Source organism: Petromyzon marinus, chromosome 14, assembly GCF_048934315.1.
Source record: "Petromyzon marinus isolate PM22_M1 ecotype Great Lakes invasive population chromosome 14, UKy_Petmar_22M1.pri1.0, whole genome shotgun sequence".
NCBI lineage: Eukaryota > Metazoa > Chordata > Hyperoartia > Petromyzontiformes > Petromyzontidae > Petromyzon > Petromyzon marinus.
In genome coordinates, this window is record NC_133680.1 from 9,589,221 (window position 1) to 9,612,278 (window position 23,058).

At 51.6% G+C, this 23,058-nt stretch overlaps 1 protein-coding gene and 1 long non-coding RNA gene across 3 annotated transcripts in view; one reads left to right on the plus strand and one right to left on the minus strand.

Annotated features, from left to right (window-relative positions):
• The window catches only part of LOC142924582 (uncharacterized), a 135,213-nt gene that overhangs the window by 84,882 nt on the left and 27,273 nt on the right, over positions 1-23,058 (plus strand). For both annotated transcript variants that reach the window (XM_076067086.1, XM_076067085.1), the window contains exons 6-10: positions 137-306; positions 1,827-1,938; positions 9,469-9,586; positions 10,151-10,460; positions 13,507-13,635. In XM_076067086.1, coding sequence (XP_075923201.1) covers positions 137-306; positions 1,827-1,938; positions 9,469-9,586; positions 10,151-10,460; positions 13,507-13,635 — 839 coding nt within the window. The remainder of the gene's footprint in view (positions 1-136; positions 307-1,826; positions 1,939-9,468; positions 9,587-10,150; positions 10,461-13,506; positions 13,636-23,058) is intronic.
• Positions 5,933-23,009, minus strand: LOC142924583 (uncharacterized). The gene is made up of 2 exons (XR_012941696.1): positions 22,343-23,009; positions 5,933-10,448 (listed from the first exon to the last, which is right to left on the minus strand). It is a non-coding gene; the product is annotated as an uncharacterized LOC142924583 (long non-coding RNA).

The following is a 23,058-nucleotide window of genomic DNA, read 5'->3' on the forward strand; positions in this document are numbered from 1 at the left end:
GCGTGGTGCTGGCCACCTTCACCCCCCCCTCTTCGTGTGCCCGTGCCCGGCCTCCGTAGGTGCTGCTCGCTCGCACCACTTGCCCACACAGTCTGATAAGGCGACACTTGTGGTGGGATCCTTTGCCTTTGTGCAGCCCAGCTGGTGTCCCTGCGCGAGGAGCTGGAGTCGCTGCGGCGCGAGAAGGAGAGCGAGCTGCAGGAGGCGCGGCGCGAGCTCACGCAGGTGCTGGAGCAGGCGCGCACGCTGCGTCACGTGCTCGAGGACACGGCCACCGAGCGCGAGAACGACATCGCCATGCTGCAGGTGCGGCGCCCCGCCCGCACGCCACGCACGCCGGGGGCTCTCGCGTGCCCCACTTCGCCGAGCACTCGCTCGTCCCCCTTCCGGTTCGCTCGTTTGCGTTCGAGCAGGCGCCGTTGGTTCCGTTGAAAGTTGTCGTTGAAACGCTGTCGGCGTTGTCTTCGACGGCCATCATCGACGACAATGCCGGACGAAGGCCTCGCCAAGCCGTCGCCGTTGGCCACGGTTTGACTTTGCGCCAAGCTCTTGAGCTGATTTCCTCACGCCGTTTCCGCTGATTTCATCGCTCCGTCTCCCTGGAATTGAAATGAATCAACTTAGGCGAATGCGCTTTGATTTCAATGAGCCGCATCAGTTATCCTACTTGTTAGTGGTAGACAAGTTGTCAGGCTGTTTTTGTTTAAATGTGTTTAAAAAAAATTGGCTGTCATTATTCACGTATAAAATTCAACAAAAATTGCTTTGTGTATGTGCAGTAATATCTGTTTAATAAACGTGTCTGGATTGAGATCATTAATGCCCTTGAATTAGTGTTCATGCACATCGCAGTTTTCCACAACACGCTCAGATCTGGTGTATTTTTGCAATGTATAGAAACATTGTTCACCTGTTTCCATTGTAAAATGTGGAAGAAGAAAAAAATCTTCCAGCGTGTTATCAGTCTGCTCCTGGATGAAGGATTTCCCAAAAGGGTGTCGGTCACGATTGCTGTTTGACCATACTTCATCATGCTGGTGAGATATGGTTGTAACCCAGGAATTATTCGGATATCATTTGCCGCTGCTGTTGGCCTTTGCCGGTAATGGAGCTCTGCTTGCTCACCTCATGGTCACTGGGCGCTAACCACCACAGCGCCGCTCCATCTGTTTTGTTTATCTGGATGCATTTTTCAGATAATCACTTTCAGTCGTAATCCCCATGTGCTGATGAAACAATGCCTGCAGCCTTGCACAAAAATGTCAATTGATGCATTGATGAGATTCATGCCGATGCTTAGGCCACAAGGCATCGAGGGAATTTCTTGGCAGTTTCGCATGTCATGACACGCACACCTGTTATATCCAGTGACCTACCTGGAGGTAGGGTTGGTGGATCAATCCGAGAGTAAGCATGTGTGAAACTCCCAACTGCAGGTGCCAGCTCTCCTGCAGGGTGCGATGTCATGTCGTCTCTGTGGGCGTTTGTGTCTTTGGTGTGTACGTGTGGGAGTGGTTGGCAGAGTGGTTAGCTTGCTGCGCTACGAAACCCGACAACCTCCGTCCTCATTCCGTTCACAGCCAACATCGGTGGCGGATATCTGAATAGGGCTTGAGCCTCCCCGAAGTCAACTTGGCCTACAATCTCAATACCTGGTGGTGCTGCGCGATGCGGTAACATCGGCACCGGGGAGACGAAGGTGGCGTCGCCACCCCGTCGTGCGCCGTGCCGGCCTTCACAAGTGCTCGCTAACAGCACTTGCCCCGGCAGTCTGTAAAAGCTCTCCGGGGGGGGGGGGGTCTTTGTCTTTGTGTCTCGCCTGGCAGGAGGAGCTGGGCCGCCTGCGCACGGAGCTGTTCCGACAGCAGCAGAATAAGTCGGATTCAGAGCGGCCGCGCAGCGCTGAGCACGGCTTCACGGACTCCACGCGCCTCCGGGGTGAGGGAGCACACAACAACATCAACAGCAACAACAGCAGCGACAACCAACGTTCATTACTGTGCGACAGGGATGATGTCCCCGCAGCTCTTTTTTCCAGGCTTGGTGTACTCCTACGCTACGTGAAGTAATGATGGCTCACTGGCGGGAGGTCACAGGACGGACCCAGGTGTTCTCGGTTGACTGAGTGTGATGACTGGCGGATACAATCACTGCACTCCATACTGTTTTAGCCGCCTGGCGCTCTGCTCGCTGCTGTGAGCATCGTTGTTGCACCCTCCGTTGTTGCTGAAGGGCGACTGCCTCCAACTGCCCAGAAACATCCGACCTGAACTTCCTCCATAGAGGCTGCTTTTGATGCCACTGATACCAGTAATTGGCGAGTTTCATCGGCTCCGAATTCTGTTTCACATCAGCCCATCCATTCTTTAGACTGAGCTTAACTCGTTTAGCCCCCTCTAGCCAATTAGAAGCTGCTTTGGCACGCGGTGGCTGGAGCTACAGGTTACATGACCCAGCTAATGCAACCCCTCGCCTGCCAAATGAGCTCACTAATGTGTCCAGATCTCTCAGGGATCCGTGAATTTCTGACACAGTCCAGTCTGGATTATAGGTAGGCCAGCCTGAAATTTCAAGCCAGCGCAGATGATCCGTTGCATTCTTTCAGCTGGCCAGAACACCGCCATCAGCCAGGGTTTCCAGGGAGGTCTGGACTGGATACCTAGTGCATCCTTAGCAGCAGCATGATCGGCATTCATTCCCCTGAACAGAAATAGGAGGGGGGGGGGGGTGGGAGGATGCCAACCCCAGCTGCAAGCAATGATCACATTCTTGCTTACAACTTTCAACAGCCAACTGAGACCAGGTTATTGTGATTTAAATTGCCGGCCCTAGGTAGTGTCTACTTCCACAGAGGAAGAACGGCAGGCGCATGTTACAGATGACAAGTTGATTGTGAGTGGGTAGATCAACTCCACGGTAGGCCCTGGTGTCAAGGTTGTTGCATTCACAGTTCCGCCATTCCGTGGTCCGACAGATGTCCCTGCTTGGACCCGCCATGCACTCAGTATGTTGTGTGGATTTGCCGTTGATGGAACAGCATGGTGGTGGTTGCATATATGAAGCAGCCTCCTTTCATTATTCGTGAACCTATCTGGCCAATGCATTCTAATCTAACCAAGCATCAGCATGATGACCCACTCAGGAATTAAAGTCTCCCATTAAGATGACTCTATCCCGAGGGGCCACTTTAGCCAGCACCTGGCAGCAGAGGTCAGGAGGTCATAGAGGGCATTGGTATTTGTGTGGGAGAGCAGGGTATACACAGAGCATGGATAAACAGACACACACAGACAAACACGCACGTGTATACAAACACACACATATACATTTATACATGTATTGATGTTCACGTGCTGTTGGTGTTCACGTAGCCATATTAAACCTTTAGGGCAAATGCTGTTAGCGAATACCTATGACAGCCGGCACACCGCATGAGGAGGTGTGGTCAACACCACCCACAGACACGATAACAGCGACAACAGCCGTCGTTTGCCACTTAGTGGCGGTGACACCACCACAGCACTTGTGCTAGGCTAGGTGCACTTTGAGGTCACTCGAAGTGTCGAAGGCTCTGTGGCAGGAGGTCATCGGACAGGCCCACGCGTTGCAGGTTAACTGCTTGACATGACTGACAGATATCCACCGACACACACGTGCATATACAACAACCGCCATTCGCCAACTCGGTGGCGGTGACGTCACCACGGCGCTTGTGCCAAGGTACGTGCGCTTTAAGGCCACGTGAAGTGTCGAACGCTCGCTGGCAGGAGGTCACGGAACATCTGCCGGTCATCTCAGGTCCGTCGACCCTGGGTTGACTACCTGAGCTGATCGGCAGATGCACACGCACACATATACACACAGAGGCACATGCATACGCGCAATCAGACACACATGAGTACTCGCGCACACACACGCGCAGCTTCCTGCCCCAGCGCCTCTTTGGTAGCTCCTGCACTCTCCTTGACCCTGGGAGAGGTTGTTTGCGTGGTCTCCAGGGCAACCCACGAGCAACAGGCAGCCTCCACGCACAATGAGGCTGTTTGTTAATTTGGGGCGTGTTCGCGAAATTCCATGGTGCTGCCGACAACACGGGAGGGGGGGAAGGGCCCTTTTCCTTCCTCGCTACAGCCCCCTCCAGTACCCCCCCCCACCACCGCGCCGTCAACCGGGAGCCCACTTCAGCCTCGGGTTTTCGTCGGGGGAATTTTAATGTGGCTCTTATTTCATCAATCCGCCCGGAGGGGGATCCAGCCCTCGTGTGACAAGGAGCCCGTTTCTAATTTGGGCTCATGCCTTGAAAATCATCCACGTCGCGCCGATCTCTCGGGCCGCCCGCCCCGCTCCAGATGCGCATCATACGGATTTTTTTTTCTAGAGCGCTGTGTACATGCACGCGCGCGCACGTACGTGTGTGTGTGTACATGTGGGTGGTTAGCTTGCTCATGCTGCTGAAATGCGAGCTCTGGTTTTTGCTGTAATTTGCTGCTCGTGACTCACTGCCATTGTCTGCTGCCGTACCCCGGAGTAGACTTGGGAGGGATAACGCAATGAAGATTGCCAGGATATTAGGATTGTATGGTGATTGGCAAGAAGTAGTTAATATCAGTAAATAATGAGTAGAGCTATCACAACAGGACCCCCCCCCCCAACACAGTAGCTGGTGTTAATGAATTGCTCACCACTCTGTGTGTTGTTAAATCTACAGTGGCAAAACGTGTAGGGTACAGAGGTGATTGAGGGAGTAGCTTTGGCTTGAACTGTCATCGTCAAAGATAACATGTGGGCAGAACATTATGGCAGAAAGTAGCAGGATAAATCCCAGCATGTTTTGCACGTGAAGATGACATAATTAATTCCTTAATTATTACAGGAATCAGAATCGTTATTTTTCCTGGAGAAATCCGATGCACTATGAAGCTCTTTTTAACAGATGTCCAGTAGGGGCAGGTCATAAATGTTTCAACAACAAACAAAAGCACGTAATGAGTGCACAGGACGGGAAAGCCAAGCAAATTGCTAAATATAAATACACAAACTAGAACTTGTTTTTTTTACTTTACTAGGAAAGGCCCACTGAGCTATTAGTTATTTTTCAGAAGCGACCTGGCTATCACAAATGATAGCTCAACAAAGTGGCTTATCACGTGACATTTATATCAGCCGAATAATCTTAAACGCATGTTGATTCTAAATGTGGATGTAGAAACCGGAAGACCCGGATAAAACAACAACAATCCACGCGGCCAAGGGGAGAACATGCGAGCTGATAACGCGCACAAATTGAATAGAAAGAGGACGGTCAGAGGCGCGGGAGAATAACTTCGAGAGAGAGAGAGAGAGGTCTTGAGATTCCCACAGAAGGATGACGACGCCGCTGCTGCGTGTCACAGTGAGTGAGTGAGTAAAGAGGAGGAGGGAGTGATTTCCAGACGAGCGGAGAAGCGACGTTCGCCCCGTCTGGTTCCAGAGACGACACGGGGCTTGGCTAGGGGGCCACTCGGACGTAACACGTGTTGAACTTCTTTTGCACCCTACGTAGCCAACTGTGCTAATCAGAGGTGCGGTTGGCCGACCCGCGAGGTTCCATTCTTGCGCGTTGTTTCTGCCGCAGCCTGGCGATGGCCAGCAACTCGAGAGCCGGGGTTTGCGAAATGTATCGCCTCCGATTAGGACTCATCGGTACGGAATAACCGTAGTTGCACACCAGTGCCATTTGAGGCCGAGAAGCTCGCGTTGAGCTGCTCCTCTCCCTGCGCTGTGGATATATTCTCCGCAGGCTAAATGGCAACAAGCAACCTAATTCTTCCTGCACACACGCTCTCGAGCTGAAGAAGCGATTCAACAGCCAAACAATGCGTGCGGGTCGAGAAACGAGCGATAGCATACTTTGCACAAAAACACTTTCACACAGAAAAAGCAAAACATGACATGAATCTCAGCGAACATGTTGGTGAGTTTTAGCATCATCATCAGCAATTGTATTTATCGCCAGTAACACCAATATATATATAAAAATGTTACCAGGTAAGGCCCACTCAGGTCTCTAGCTCTTTTTCAGAAGCGACCTTGCCACAAATGATGGCTCAACAAAGTGGCTTATCATGTGGAATGTAAAGCAGACAAATACTGTAAACTCAAGTTTCTAAATGTGGAGGGAAAAACCGGAGGACCCGGAGAAAAATCCGCGCGACCACGGGGAGAGACATGCAAACTCCAAATATACAGGTGTAATGGTCGGGATTGAACCCACGACCTCCTGTATACCAGGTGAGGTGGTTAACACCTCGCCACCGCGGAGCCCGAATACAATTTCCACACAAAGAGCAGCGTGACCGATGATGTGGAAAACGCGAAACGCCATTTACAAATGAGCAAATTGCTGGCTTTTTACATCTCGTCGCTCGGTGACCCCCCCCGAGCGCTGGCGACATCGCAGTCCAGCACTGGCATTGGACCCAGTGTACGCCAAAAACAGTGCCGGGCCTGGCAGCGGAGCTCCTCGACGTGCGGACCGTAGCCAAACCCCGCAGGCGTCCGTGCTCGACGCTCAAGCGACCGCCGGCTTCTGTGCGTGGTCCACAAAACCAAATGCCCGTGCCTCCTTCCGCCTCGGCAGTGATGGGTCTCTGGCTCGCGCGCACAAAGAGGGAAGCCATTACCCTCAACCCTTTCCTTCAGCATGCTCCCCTCCGCCCCCACCAAAGACAAAGATTCCCCATGTAGCCGTTAACAGATTGTTAGGGCAAGTGGCGTTAGCGAGCACCTATGGGTGGCCAGTACTGTGCCCGCCCGCCCGCCCGACTTTGTCTCCCCAGTGGTGATGTTTACATACCACACCAGGTACTCATTTGAGGCCGAGTCAACTTAGGGCCAGGATCGGTTCAGATAGATAATTGATCATTACCGATGTTCGCCGTGAGCGGGAATCAAACTCAGGTGACCGGGTTCGGGTTCGTAGCGCAGCCCGCTAACTGCTGCGCCAACGCTCCCCGCCCCCCACAACCACCACCCATTCACTCAGCCCTCGGGAGCCCTGCCTTCTTCCCCGTTAGTTTGACCGTCTTTGCTCGTTCATGAGCGCTCGCTTGCGTGGAGCGAAAAACACAAACCCCGGGGTCTCGAGCACAGACTCCCAACACAGACTCCCAACACAGATGCGCCGCCACGGCCTTTCCAGCGTGCACCGTCTGGGGCGAGGAAAAACAGATCATATTTCGGCAGGCAAAGAATAATACACGGATCCCTATCGCACCCATATGCAGCGCATATGGCAGAACGCATGTATGTACCGTACGTGAAGCGTGCGTGTTTGTTTGTCTGACGCGTGCATGGGTGTGTGCTGGGGGAAATGTAGCGTGGTGGGGGTTAGCGAGCGTCGCTGCGCTACGAATCCAGCCACCGAAGTTCGAGCTCCAGCTTACAGCCAGCATCGGCGACGATGCATCTGAACAGGTCCTGGGCCTCGCCTAGATCGACTCGGCCTTAAATAAGTACCTGGTGTGGTGTGTCAACGTCGACACTGGGGAGACAAAGGCGGTCGGACGTGGTGTTGGCCACTCGCCGCCCCCGCATGTGTGTGTAGGCCTTCATAGGTACTCGCGAAGAGCACTCGCCCCAACAATCTGTTAAAGGCTACTTGGGGGATTTTTGTATGGGTATGCAATGTGCGTGGTGTGTGTGTTGTGGCGAGTGTTGGTCGGCAATGCACTGCAATAATGCGAGTGACCTTGGCTCAGTTCCTTACCATGCGCAATGCTGGTTGCAATTAGTATCAGAACATGGGGTGACCTTCTCTAGGTCAACTCAACCTGAATTAAATGAGTTCCTCTTACAGAGATTCATCAGCTTTGGGGTGACAAAGATTGTTGAGTACATGCAGATTGGCCACATAACCTACTCGCATGTTTTGCGTTGACTTTAATAGGTGCTTACAAACAGCACTTGTCCCAATATTCTCCAAGGTCGAATGAGCACCATGTGTGTGTGTGTAAAGAAGTGCAAGTTAATCAATGTGCCTGTGGCTGTCTTGAGTTCTGTGGCATGGATTAGTGGCACAGTGGTCAGCACACTGTGCTATGCATCAAGACACCTGAGTTCAAACCCTGGCCGTCGATCACATCACTATCGGATATCCTAAAGAGTCGGGGAGTCGTTGATCCACCAGCCTGCACTTACCAGCGTGGTGAAGTATGGTTAAAAATTCTCATCATGGCTGACAATATGATGGAAGAGGCCTTCATTTGGAAGTAGGTTGATAGAGGAATATACATTTCTGTTATCATTGTGCATGTAAATCATCATTATTATTAAGTTGTGTATATAATACATTGCATTTGATTGAGCATTACTGTGTGCGTACGTGTGTGTGCGCGTGTGTCACGTGAAACAAAGCCCTACAGAAATACACGAACGTTATTATATATATTTTTTTAACCTGGCCTCAGCCCTGTCCGACTGTGAGTTAGTGGTCTCATAATCCTCCTTGTGTGTGGTTTCAAATCACCTCGCGTGTACGTGCGCATGCACGCACGCGCACACACGTACACCCACGCACGTGGGTGCTGTTATTCCTTGCCGTTTGATGTCGCGTTCTTCCACGTGCTTGCGTGTTTTCACAAGGCTCCTTATTTGCCCACTTTGGGGACCTGTATACGTGCTTTCACACCGGCAAGTTGAAAGTGCGAGCGTTTTTTTCCAGGGGAGCGCGAGTGCGCTCTTTCATCTCCGTTTGCGCATTTCCCAGGATAAGTTTTGAGGGGTGTTAAGCGCAAAGCGAAATGCACATGTCCCATTAGTCTTTCAGAAAGCAGGAGGGAGCATGCTGGACACTGACCAGTTTAGCCAAGAGTGGATCATTATTATTATCATCATCATCATCCTTGTAATTATGCTTGTTTACCTGGGAAAGCCTCGCTAAGTCTCAAGCCGTGCGTATTTCTTTCTATTTTGTTTAACCAGATCAGAACTCAAGAGGCCAGGATAAAGTCTCAATTGGAAGAGCGAATTGGGTCACCAAAATGGCTAAAGAAAAACAACTTGAAATGTCAAGTTCCTCGGGCCTTAACACAAAAGTACAATGAATATGGACGGATTCGGTCCAGCATGACATCTTGATGTTGAATCAGGGTGCCTGTCTGCTCTAACGTGCGTGAAGAATAAACCACAGCACTTAAATTTTGTGTGTGTGTGTGTGTGTCTCGTGGCCACAGCTGACATGTTTGCCAATCGGTTTAACTTTCAAGATGGGTGATTGCTCTGATGAATAGGCCTCAAACGAGTACCCGGCGTGGTACGTAAATACCAGCACAGGGGAGACAACTGCAGCTGGACTTGTCGCTGGCAAAACAACTTCCTTGTGCCAGCCTTAATAGGTGCTGACAGCAAAAAAAAAATCATGACCGTTGTCTTTTGCTTCACGTGTGCGGATGCTGCGTGTGTGTGTGTGTGGTCAATGGAACTCCGTAGGCCACGTGGAGAGGCTGGAGGGAGAGTGCCACGGACTGAGGGCAGAGTGCGAGGAGCTGCAGCGAGAGCGCGATTCCCTGAGGGAGCAGCTACACGGCCTGCACAAGGAGATACAAAGGTGGCGTCGCTCACTTGTATGCCCGCCTATTAAGCCACCACTCGGTCATTCACTGATTCAAGGCAAAGTTTTCCCCCATTATAGCCTGAACAAGTGCTGTCACTGAGCACCTACGAGAGCCGGTACATTACACGAGGGGGTGGGTGGCCAGCACCACGCCCGACCACCTTTGTCTTCCCAGTGGTGACGTTTATACACTGCACCAGGTACTCATTGGAGGCTGAGTTGACCTAGGGGAGGCCCAGGACCGGTTCAGATAATCATCACCGGTGTTGGCCGTGAGCGAGAATTGAATTCAGGTCGCGGGGTTGGTAGTGCAGCGTAGCGCTAACCGCTACACTATCCATCACCATTCGTAAGTCATTCACACATTCCTACAAGTATCCAGCCACATGTTTATTCGCTTGTTAAATCACTCATTCAATTAACCAAACACTCACCTATTAACTCACTCACAATTATACACCCACTTGCTAACTCGCTCACTCAGTTTCCCATCTACCCACCCATGAATGGCGATGACAGCGATGCTGACGACGACGCCTCCCGCAACCCCTTGTGCAGTGCCCGCGTGGAGGAGCAGGAGCTGCAGGAGGTGGTGAGCGGCCTGCAAGCCTCACGAGACTCTCTGGCGTCACGACGGAGCGCAGGCCCGGACGCCGACGCCGCCGCCGCCGTCAGGGACGCCACCCCTGATGGCGCACGCGACGAGAAGGGGAGTTCGCTCGGCGACGGTGCCGAGGAGCCGTGGCGAGCCCCGGGGGAGACCGCGCGCACGGAAGCGGCGCCCGCGGACGGCTCGGAGGCCGGTGGCGGGGAACTCCAGTTGCAGCTGCGGCAGGCGGAGAGCGTGGCCGAGTCTCTGCAGAAAAAGGTAGAGCGGCGCGTGCGGACGGATCGGTGTAAGCGCGCAGCGCGGTGTTGTCCTGCAAAGTAAAAGCGACGGAGCGGCGCTCACGTTAGTTTTACCAGCCTTGAGCCAGCGGTGGAAATTGCATGTTCGCGTGGTCGGGGGAGCATTCTGTCCACGAGGCGACCACTGTTGATGGGCCGTAATTGATGCCCACGCTCTTAACCGTGGAAGGATGATGGGCTGAGTTGAGCCCAAACTGGGATTTGAACTTTTTGTACCCTTCTCCTCGTGAGACGTGCACTCTCTCAGCACAGTGACGCGTGAATATTCAGCCCAGCTTTGGAGAGTGTGGGAGAAAATATTACATTTGAAAATCTGAAGATTGAAAATGCGCCTTTTTATTTTTTGTTAATCTTGTTACACGCGGTAGCTTTTCAATCGAATTCAAATGCAATTTTATGCCTCTGTTTTTATACAGGTATATATATATAACTTCAAAGGGAAATGCAAAAATTACGTCCTGCTATATGAACACCTCGAGTTCGGTGAGGTGCAGCCACATGACACAAGCATACAAAGGTGCAGTGTTTGCAATGCAGGTGTCTGTGGCTGTGATAAATATTATTTATCTCCGTGATGGATCACTTGGCCCCCGCAACGCGAGGTTAGAGCCGTTGCCGCCCCCCCCCCCCACCCTTGTTATTGCTGAAGAGGTCAGCAAATGTACCCACGCCGTTCCGCACCCACGGAGACAAGGATGTGGATTGTTGCCACGTACAGAAAATTAGAAGGGCAAAGCGAGCACAGCGGGGTAAGGACGAGGGTGAAGGTCGGTCAGCAATTGCAGGAAACCTGTGCGTGAGCTGCAGATGAATTGGAGAATTGGTGTCGTCAATTAAACTGCGAAACAGGCGTGCTGATGACGGTGCAGTATTCAGAGGAGCTTTGACATTGTGAACGCTCACTGTTGCGCCATGTGTATACTGCGGCGGTGAAGCGGCATGCACGATCGTTATTGTTTCATTTGCCACATGCACAGCAGAACTGTTTTGCTCATTTACGTTTTGTATGCACTTTGTAGAAGGTTGGCGTGTGTGTGTGGTGAGCGGTAGTTGATGGGATCGGTAGTGTCGTGGTCAGCGCACTGTACTGCATATCTGGCGACCGGAGTTCCATTCCCGCTCAGGGCCAACACCGGTGACAATTATCTGAACCGGTCCTGGGCTTTCACTAGATCGGCCTTCGCCTGAAATTAGTACCTCGCGCAGTGTGTAAACATCAGCACCGAGGGGGTAAATGCGGCCAGGCATGGTCCTTGACCACACCACCTTTTTGCGCGCCTTGCCAGCCTTACTAGGTGCTCGCTAAGAGTGCTCTTAGCAGTCTGTCTGGTTTTGCAAGGGGCCTTTGTGGCTTATGGGTTCCAAAAATAATTACCCGAATAACGTTTCCAGTGAAAAGAGTTCCTATTAGATGAATCCCTTGCTTGCCCACCTGACTTCACAATTAATTGAACAGGTAAGCAAACTCTTGATGATTCGCAATGCAAGATGTTTATATTCTGGAATTCACAACATTCGTCCGGGATTGGATATCGAGCTCAAGTTAACCCAACCACAAAGTAGGGAAGAGGGATGTTTAGAAAAAAATAAAACCCAGAGAAGAACAACCACCATGGTATTTGTACCTGTCAAATAAACCACAGATGGTTCCTACCCACTGTGGCATCAAATACAAATCTGAGCACTTTTCTCTGCACAGATGTCCTGCCGCTTTCAAAAGGCTTCAACAACCTGCGTGCCAATTCCCACGTGGCCACGCCCGAGGCTGTTTGTTGCAAACATCCTTGAGGTTTTTTTATTTTATTTTCCCGTGTTTGCGTCTTCCTAATCCTGCACCTGATGGTCATGGCGGATGCGTCGCATCAGGGCGATAAACAGTGTCCAGAATGTCAAACACGTCTTCCCGTAAGGATTTTGGAATCATGTGCCAAGGTCATATTGAGCATTGGGATACAAATGAATGCTTTGCCAATGACCAAATCACCCAAGATGCATTCAATCTCCGAAGCACAAGCAGGGGGTTCAGCCTGGTTAGTGCGTGGATGGAAGGCTTTCCCAGGTGTTATCGGCCTGTGCCGTGAGGTGGCCAGCAGATGGCAGTACAGCAGTGGATTCTTGAATTTGTCTGTGCACTGTTTTGAGAGCTACTCCATCGTGTGAGGGTATTCTCTGGGCTCTCCGGGTTCCTCCCATATGAAGCCAAGCACTCACTCATCAAGTTGACTGCACATCCTAATGCAGGTTCATCGTGAAAAAGTCTTGAGGCTCAGTGAAGCTTTTTTCAGTAAATCAATTAAGTTTATTGGTTTTTTTGTATAATTATGAATACACCGTTTGGTAGGAAGATGTACGATATTGTTCTTGACTTAACGCTTAAAGGTCCGAGTTGATGAATGTGCAAAGCATGTTTACAAATGTTAACTGGATGCAAATGGTAGCTGCGTGTCAAAGCTCTTAACCAGCATATCTGGGATCCTGGGTTTAAATTCAGGCAGCTGCTTCTCATAATTAAACTTTTAAGAGATGCTCGCTAATATGACTTAGCACATTGATCGAAGACTCAAATGGGGGCCCTTTGTCTTTGCTGGTGCAAAAAGCACCCACATTACAGACCTCCGTCGTGTAAAATGACAAAGCCCCTCTTCTGTGTCGTACTGATCGCTATGGAGGGTCACTGATGACACTTTGTGTGTGTGTGTGCGGGGTGCGGTGGTTTAGTGGTTACCGCACTGCGCCACAAACCTGGCGGCCTGCATTCAATTCCAGCTCACGGCTAACATCAGTGGTAAATGAACTGGTCCTGGGCTTCCCTAGTTCACACCAGCCTTAAATGAATACCTTATTCGGTATGTCAACATCGGCGCTGGGAAGACAAAGATGGCTGGGTGCGGTTCTTGCCATACCACGTTGTCGTGCCGACCTGCACAGGTGCCCGCTTAACAGCACTTGACCCCAACAGTGTGTCAAGGCTTACACGGCTCTTTGTCTGCTGCGCTTGTACCCAGTGCACGGAGGCACAGCTGGAGCTGAAGGCACTGCAGGAGCGACACCAGGCCACCGAGCAGGAGACGCGCGGTCTGCACGAGGAGCTGGAGCTCTGTCGCGAGAAGCTCGAGAGATACCGCAAGGTCAAGGTGAGGTCCATCGGCCGCTCTGCACTTGGTGGGCGGTTGCTTCGTATCAGCTCCTGTGCCCCCCCCCCAGTTGTCTGGAGATCCCTCTCCCTTCACCGTCCTCACTCTTCATTTGTTTTTATGCTGTCCCAAGTCCAAAGCCGAGACGTTTCTTCTCTGCCCACGGCTAAGTGTCTCTCTCTATCCATTGTTTTCATTTTCACGAGTATTTTATTGCAGTTTTCTTTCCACCGCAAACAAAAAAAACTTCCAACCAATAGACTTCCATGTCTTATCTCTATCCAAATGAAAACATTAATATAAATCCATCCTTTCACCCCCCCCTCCTCCTCCTTTTCCCCATCCCCTTTACTCCCGATTTTAAGTTTTTTCTCCTTTGCCTTCCCCTCCCCCCAAAAGTGCGTGCTCCCACTCGCGGTCCCTACCTGCGTTGGGGCACTGAGCCCAATTTCTCCCCGCCCTCTAAACCCAGGAGCACAGAGTTTGGGACTTATGTCCGTGGAGTTTCTGTGCTACCTACCCATGTCACGGTTTGTGCTTCTGTACCGGGCTCATGTTGGAAAAATATATATGAATCCATCTTCCCAGACTATTAATATTATCTTATTCGGCCACACGATGAGCAAGTTCCCATACCGTGCACAACGTCGCTCGTTCTCCATCAAAGCCTGCGCCGTATATCTCAGGACCTCCTGAGGCATGGTTGCACAAACGCAAGCCTTTAATATGGCAACCTTGAAATTGGGTCAGTGTGGATGCAATGAGAAAAACTAACCCAACGTGTGCCGACTCTCAAGTTTCCAATGCCACTGTTGGAAACATAAGTCCGTGTAGCAGTCACACGTACATATTGCTCGTTTGACAAAACGTGGCCGACACAAATTGCGAAAGTGCACGAAGCAATCTGGACTGGATTGTCTCACGCTCCGTCGAATCCGATGTCGTGGATTTTGGCAGTTGCGTGAAAAATACGACACGAACCCCCTGCGCTCGCTCATCCGAAGCCGTGCAGGCGATAACAGCGGAGGTGTCTGAGAGATAAAATTTCAGCTCGGGTGTTGTTGGCAAAAGCGGGCAATTGTGTACATATCGGTTTCATCAAAGGCTCTGTCAACGTAAACAAGACGCCGGAATGGCACATAACATGACATCACCGCCCTGAAGCCAAGCTCGAGACGAAATAAATGAAATAGCGCGGTCCCCGATAGTGTTTTGATTTTTTTTTGGGCGGCCTGTTGTCATCTCGCATGTCAAATTACGGCGCTGAGGAACGCCACGTTAAGGAGTTCTGTTATCACTGGCAGCGGCAACACTCGATGGAAAGTAGCGTGCGACGTTGACTGCGCTCGGCGGCGGTGTCGATGGCGGGCTGACAGGAGCATTCGTCCCCCGCAAGTGAACGCCTTGCTGAAAGATTGCGCTGCTGAGGCCAAGCAGTCTTGCAGTCAACTGCTCGCTACCGAGCCAGTGTGCACGGGCCCGCAGGTTCCATTCCCGCCAGAGCTGCCCCGTGATGCAATGAAGTCATCGTCAATGCGTCCTGCGTTATTCGCGGCCGTGTGTGTGTGTGTGTGGGGGCGAGTTCCACCTTTGGGGAGGATGGTGGCATGCAAGGAGATGGGAGAGTGTGTCTTTGGGTACAGCAAGGGTGGCCGCTGACTTTTCTCTCTGGCGCTTGAGTGGCATTCCACTTTGGGCGTGGGGTTTTCCTCCCGCGTGTTAAAATAACTTCCTGTAAAACTATCCAAATTCGCCTTGATACTCATCAGTGAAACTTTCCTGGGTAATTATATATATAATCTAGACAAGTGTAATGACTGCTAAATGGATGGTAATTATATTATTGCAGATGCAATAGTATTCAGCATTGTTGCATGTAAGTGTTCATATCTTGTACATAATGTGTACAGGCAGAATTTGATCAACGGGGGGATGTGGTGGGAGACGGGGCGATTTATTTTATACTCGAACCGGCTTTCTGGAGGAGGGCGTGTGGCAGTTATGAACGTAAGGACAGTGAAGCAGCGACTGTATGCGCTGCATTTAGAAACAAGATAGATGTTCAGGTCTTTCGAGTTTCGAAACGATTGTACGTGGCAAAATTGGTAAAGGGAGCGACCGCCAATCTCGGCAGATGTACAGGAGAACGCATTGTCTTGTCTGCTGATATAAATTCCGGTGATTGATTTTTAAATATATATTTTTTTAAATTGCTGACATTGGATCTCTTCACGTGATGGGGGAGAGGTTAATCCTTTGAATTGCACGAGAACGCGCGGCTGCACAACAGGCGTCTCAACGCAGTGTCGCGTTACGCATATTACGCGAGGCGACTGGTGGGTGGCCGCGTTGGGCGTAATGAGGCTTTATAGTGCGGTGTGTTTACGCCATTGTGCCTGATTGCGTTTGCCTTCGTGCAGGTGTGAATCATTCGTTGGTCAAACAGGGAGGCCTCGTTTCACGCAGAAGTTGCAGGCTCATTATTGGGTCTCCGAATGAACATGTTTTTTTGCTTTTAAAATTATTTTGAATTTAATTAAAATCTTGAAATTATTACGGTATATTATACATACATTAGGCATTAAAAAACACATTTTATTTTACCAGGTATGACCCACTGAGCTATGTAGCTCTTTTTCAGAAGCGGCGACCTAGCTGTCACAAATGAAAGCTCAGCGAAGTGGCTCATCACGTGGCAATGTATTGCAGCCACATACTCTAAATCTGTGCCAATGCATTGTTTAAATTAGTTTCACAAACACCTGTGCCACACACATCGGCGCCATGTGTGTACGAGAATCTTTTACCATTCACGCGATTTATATCTAACTGAGATGGCAATGTTACACGAAAGATAATGAAGTGAACAGAATTGTACACGCAAATGACATTGTAAAAATTAGACAAAATAGGTGAGCGATTCTTGAATTAAATCGTGACCCCCCCCCCCGCCCCCGAATCGTTACAGTTCATTGAGTCGTGGTGCTGATGAATCATTGCGGTATCCACAAAAAGGGACCTGCTTTTGTGCAGTTTAACACGCTCTTTTCTTGAAAAGTATATGAGAGTGTCGACAGAGTTCCCGGAGAAGGCCCGCACACCGTGATGGGAGAACACTCCGATGACAGATAGGGTCACAATCCCAGTTGCTGTACAGGCACCTCGTTTGTTCCCCCAAGATGAGTGTCTCACACGGTCAATAGCTCCATCTCCATGCTAATCACCAGCTCCTGCCTCGGTGGCTGCGTTACCGCCATCCATCGCCACCACCACACCCCCGGCAAACGCACACTTATCCGACACAAACGCGCGGAAGGTGAGCGTCGGGTGACCTTGACGGGTCACTTAACACCACTCGCGGGAGGCTTTCGAAACACTTTCAGCTGCCTTGCAAACGTGGTGGCTGAGCGGGTGTTCATTTTTAAGCCTTAAATTGAGAATGACAACGCAGTTGTCGGGGCTTGGGAGACGCGGGTCGATTGAGGCGGATGGTGACGTGTGCTTTGGCGAGAGCGCGCGTGTGTCACGAGGCATCATGGGGATTAGCTAATTATTGCGGTATTCCTGCCCGGTGTGCTCGTCGGATCATGGGCATGGTAAGCGCACCGGGGGAAGGTGGGCGCTGCCTTGGGACTGAGTCGTGTTCAGTGGTCGTTGAGCTGCATTGGCTTCCAGTTGCTTGAACGACGAGGTCGCACTCGCTTACACGCAAAGTGCTTGCGCCACAAATGAACTACAATGCTGATCTCGTCAGGGAGCACACACCATCATGCAAACTCCGGTCATCCTCGCAGCAGGTCTCGGCTAGCCATCGAACGGAGACGGCCACCACATCGCGCGTTTTCAGACGCGCTTCTGCGGCCATCCGGAACGCGCTCTGCCTTCCCGTATTAGGAAGACATCGGAGCTACGCACTTTTAAATCAGCTAGATGGAAAACTCATTTATTTTCGAACTGCTTTTCGCGTTTAGTTTTGTTGTCCTTCACCAGCACCTCCAATTAGCACGGTTTGGCTACGTACGGTACGAAAGAAGTTCTACATGCATACGACACATACAGGTGTGCAGTAGTTGGAGCAGACATAATGGGAGGGTCAAAGTGTTCGTTGGCTAGCTCTGGAAAAAGCTTGCATTCTCTCGGTCAGCCTTCCTGTTTTGTTGAAGGTGAATTCATTGAAATGCATTATCTGATACTGCCCTCGCCAAGATAATATTCACACGCTTAATATAACCAGTGCATTATGGGCGCGAGTAACTTTGTTTATTTGAAATATTTCATAGTCTGCTCGTGCACATTACGTTCTATACAATGCACTATACAGCAGAAGAGGATGCTGCGGTTATTTCACCAAAAACATTAATCTGGTGGCAGCGAGACTCAAGATTTACTGCCCTTTTTAATTTGTATACATATACCTAGGTAAAAAATAACCACTGACGTCCGGAACAATTTGACTTGCTTCCTGAAGGACACGCGGTGTCAAGGATCATTCGAGTATCCATTGACACTCGATCACTGAACGCTCCTGTGGGCCCCCTCTGGGTTTGCGGAGAAGCCGGGGCAGAGCCCTGAAGGGGGCCTGTGCCACCGCCACCACGGATTTTTTTTGGCGCGACTGCGCGCCACCACCGCTTCATAAACGCGCGCTGGAATCGCCCCCCCCACCACCACACCAGACCACCACCACACCAGACCACCACCACCACCACACCAGACCACCACCACACCAGACCACCACCATCACACCAGACCACCACCACACCAGACCACCACCACCACCACACCAGACCACCACCACCACACCAGACCACCACCACCACACCAGACCACCACCACCACCACACCAGACCACCACCACACCAGACCACCACCACCACACCAGACCACCACCACCACACCAGACCACCACCATCACACCAGGCCACCACCACCACCACACCAGGCCACCACCACACCAGACCACCACCATCACACCAGACCACCACCACCACCACACCAGGCCACCACCACACCAGACCACCACCATCACACCAGGCCACCACCACCACCACACCAGGCCACCACCATCACACCAGACCACCACCACCACCACACCAGACCACCACCACCACACCAGACCACCACCACCACACCAGACCACCACCACCACCACACCAGACCACCACCACACCAGACCACCACCACCACACCAGACCACCACCACCACCACACCAGACCACCACCACCACCACACCAGACCACCACCACCACCACCACACCAGACCACCACCATCACACCAGACCACCACCACCACACCAGACCACCACCACCACACCAGACCACCACCATCACACCAGACCACCACCACCACACCAGACCACCACCATCACACCAGACCACCACCACCACACCAGACCACCACCATCACACCAGACCACCACCATCACACCAGACCACCACCACCACCACACCAGACCACCACCACACCAGACCACCACCACACCAGACCACCACCACACCAGACCACCACCACACCAGACCACCACCACCACCACACCAGACCACCACACCAGACCACCACCATCACACCAGACCACCACCACCACACCAGACCACCACCACCACCACACCAGACCACCACACCAGACCACCACCACCACACCAGACCACCACCATCACACCAGACCACCACCACCACACCAGACCACCACCACCACACCAGACCACCACCATCACACCAGACCACCACCACCACACCAGACCACCACCATCACACCAGACCACCACCACCACACCAGACCACCACCATCACACCAGACCACCACCATCACACCAGACCACCACCACCACCACACCAGACCACCACCACACCAGACCACCACCACCACCACACCAGACCACCACCACACCAGACCACCACCACCACACCAGACCACCACACCAGACCACCACCATCACACCAGACCACCACCACACCAGACCACCACCAACATCACACCAGACCACCACCACCACACCAGACTACCACCACCACACCAGACCACCACCACCACCACCACCAGACCACCACCACCACACCAGACCACCACCACCAGACCACCACCACCACACCAGACCACCACCACCACCACACCAGGCCATCACCATCACACCAGACCACCACCACCATCACACCAGACCACCACCACCACCACACCAGACCACCACCACCACACCAGACCACCACCACCAGACCACCACCACCACACCAGACCACCACCACCACACCAGGCCACCACCATCACACCAGACCACCACCACCACCACCACACCAGACCACCACCACCACACCAGACCACCACCACCACACCAGACCACCACCGCGACATCGTCGGGTCACCAAGCAAGCTCACCGTCCGTCCCCACGGTTGCCGGCGCACGCACGCCGGCAACCGTGGTGTCGTCACGCGTTTGTTGAGGCCCGTGTCTGGGCCACCCGGAGTCATGGGTTGGTGGGTGGGGTTGGTGGGTGGGGGGGTTTCCTAGGCCACCGTCCTCGCTCGCTGGGCACGCTATCGATCTCTGGCACCAGCACCGCTTTATTTGATTTGCTTTCTTTTCTGTCGTCGGCGTTGCTGTTGCTGAAGCACTTTCCCCTGGAAAATGTTACAAATTGAGTTCTTGTGCTTTTGGTTGTTTTTCTTTGACGGTGTTTTGCCGGTAGTCTCGAGCGGGGCGATCGCCTCTTTTCTGGTGGATTGCCGGGCCACGCTTTGTTCATTTGTTTCATTTTTTTGTCCGCGGGGAATGGGCGGCTCGGAGGGAGTTTATTCTTTATTCTGACATGGCCATAAATGGTTTGTGAACCAAATGCCCAGCAAACAAAAAAAACGGCTCTATGTCCTTAGTTCTGGATGATGTTGGTTTTGTACAAAACTAGGTTATTAGATTTAACTTTTATTTAAATAGGTACTGTGATGGCATTTTACGCACGTGCAATTGTACTTCATACTGATGTAAGAAATACAGTACGTAGTGGAAAGTTCATTGTAACAGACGATGCTGTCAGAGAATGACCACCGTCTCTGCAGCAAATATGAGCCTCGTGATGATATCGGCATGATGCTGTTTTTCCCTATCCCGATGCTGGGAAAATTAAAATCTGAAAACACTAGTCTTCATCTAAACTTTTGAACATGGTCTAGCCAAGCCCGACGCATTGGATTTGCACGCGTTGGAGCGAAGCTATTTGAACTTGCACGAGGATTATAATTTCAAGAACCATCGTGTCTAATTGAAACTGGCGGTGAACAGAGTCAAGGAATTGGTGTAAGCCCCGAGTCCCTGTTCTTCTTTCGCCACATTTCCTTCAAACGCAAAAATAAAATTATCCCGCTTCATGCCTGCGAGTGATTACGATCGGAACATACCTTCTAACGAAGAGTCACGTCTCGATTGCGAACGAGCCTCGGAAAGCTGCGCTGCCTGTGGTCATTTTGAATTTACTGCGAAACCCTCGGATCTCCGCGGGAAGTTGAAGCGCCGCTGCTCTGATGGTTTCTGACCACTGCGCGTTATTATAGTCATTACGACGAGAAAGACCACAATCGCTCTCCTGTAAAGCGGCGAGGCGCGTGGGAGAGGTAGCATGGGGAGGACTGGTGGGGGATGGAGGAGTGGTGTAAATGATTGTCTGGCTATGCAGACTCTTCCCAGGTTCCATACTCCCAGGAGATGATTTATACCGCCCCTAACCCAGTCCATTGAAATTGCACGGAAAATAACCGAAAGTATCGTCTTCCATTAATCATTTTTCTTTTAAAAGAGAACTAGAGGCAGCAAGAGATAGCCGGGTGTATACTATGGAGGGCTCTATCCGCAGTTGCAGATAACGTTCGCAAACTCCACAGCTCATGCCCTTGGAATGACTTTGCATACCCTGTGCACTGCATTGTTTTTAGTGTGCACAGAGTAATTAAATGGAGTGTCATCTTTAATCGTTAATAACAAGGTGCAGCTGAATAAAAACCTCCCTCACACCATGTTGGTCATTGGATGCAATTTTACCCGACTTCACCACACTGTCTCAAGTATCAGGGGGGGGCGCAGGATCAGTTAGGGCATCGCTTGCCACCACCAGCGTTGACCATCGCTGGGACTTAAACTCAGGTGGCCAAGGTTCGAAGTGCAGTGAGCTAACCATGGCACCACCACTCGCTCCCAAGGCTGTCTTCGCGCTGAGCCACTCTGCAAAGGTGGTGGTGCCCTTTGTGTGGTGATATTTGTTTTATTTTCCCGCTATCTACTGTGAGTCATCATTCGCTCACCTGTCGATGCCCCCTGATAACAGTGCACTTGTTCCCTGCATGCAAGTGTTCTAAGCCACCCAAGTGGCTCATGCCTGTTAGGACACGGAGCCCAGCTTCACTGGAACCTGGATTCAAATCCCGTGGCCGCTGCTGTACCCTATTGAACTGGCTTCTCGCATAAAGTTTTCAGCTTAATTTATTTGGTAGAGCCCTGTGAGCCATTCGCCTCTTGAATCGGGTGCAACCGCAACAAACGAAACACAAAAACATGAACAATAAAACATCTTAAAGTGACTATGTGTGACTGTGCAAACAGAAAATCCAGGGGGAAAAAAAAAAAACAGCAAAATATTCCAGAAAAAAGCACCGTACACCAACGCTGTGTGCAAAAAATCCCCAGTGGGATGCAATTGTGCCAGTCACCAATGGCTGCACGTACATTTGTCGGGACGCTTCCAGCTTGGATGCGGGTTGCATTGTCGTCGCTGTTTAAACCGCACGGCCTGGGCCGTCGTCGTGTTTTTGTTGCGTACGATCGCCCCTTTTGGAGGATGCACGTGGGCCATTTCGCAGCATTGACGTGTGTGCCATCGTCGGCGTTGACGACGGAAATGTAGAATATGTTGCTGCGAGCGCGACTACCGACGGCGCAGTTGGGGATTATTTTGTCCCCGACGGTTAAAGCGACGGGACGTGTTTGGTACGGCGCGGAGCAGGCGGCAATCCCAGGGCAGTGTCGCATCGCGCGTCAGCTCGGGCAGGCGCGCGGCAGGACCAGGGGTCGGTGTTAATCACAGACACTGTTGGGCAGGCGAAGGCCGAAGGAGTAAATATTTGCGGCATATATATCATCTCGGCGACCGACGTGAACGCCCCCATGTCCTCCCTCGTGTTAATCGCTAAGGCGCTTGGATTCCTGCGAATCTGATTTCACAGCTCCGTCTCTCCCCCCCCTCCACGTCCTATCCGCTTTGGACCTTCCAATGATGTCATCGTCTCACAATCAAAAGGCCGCCGTACATGGGTGGGCCGTGAGTTTTGTGTGCTGTGATAAATGTCGGGGTGAATGCACTGCAGTGTGCTGTGCAAGAAACACCCATCCGTTTGATGTAAGACTTGAAATGAGCTCACAACCTCGCCGTCTTGCCGCACAGA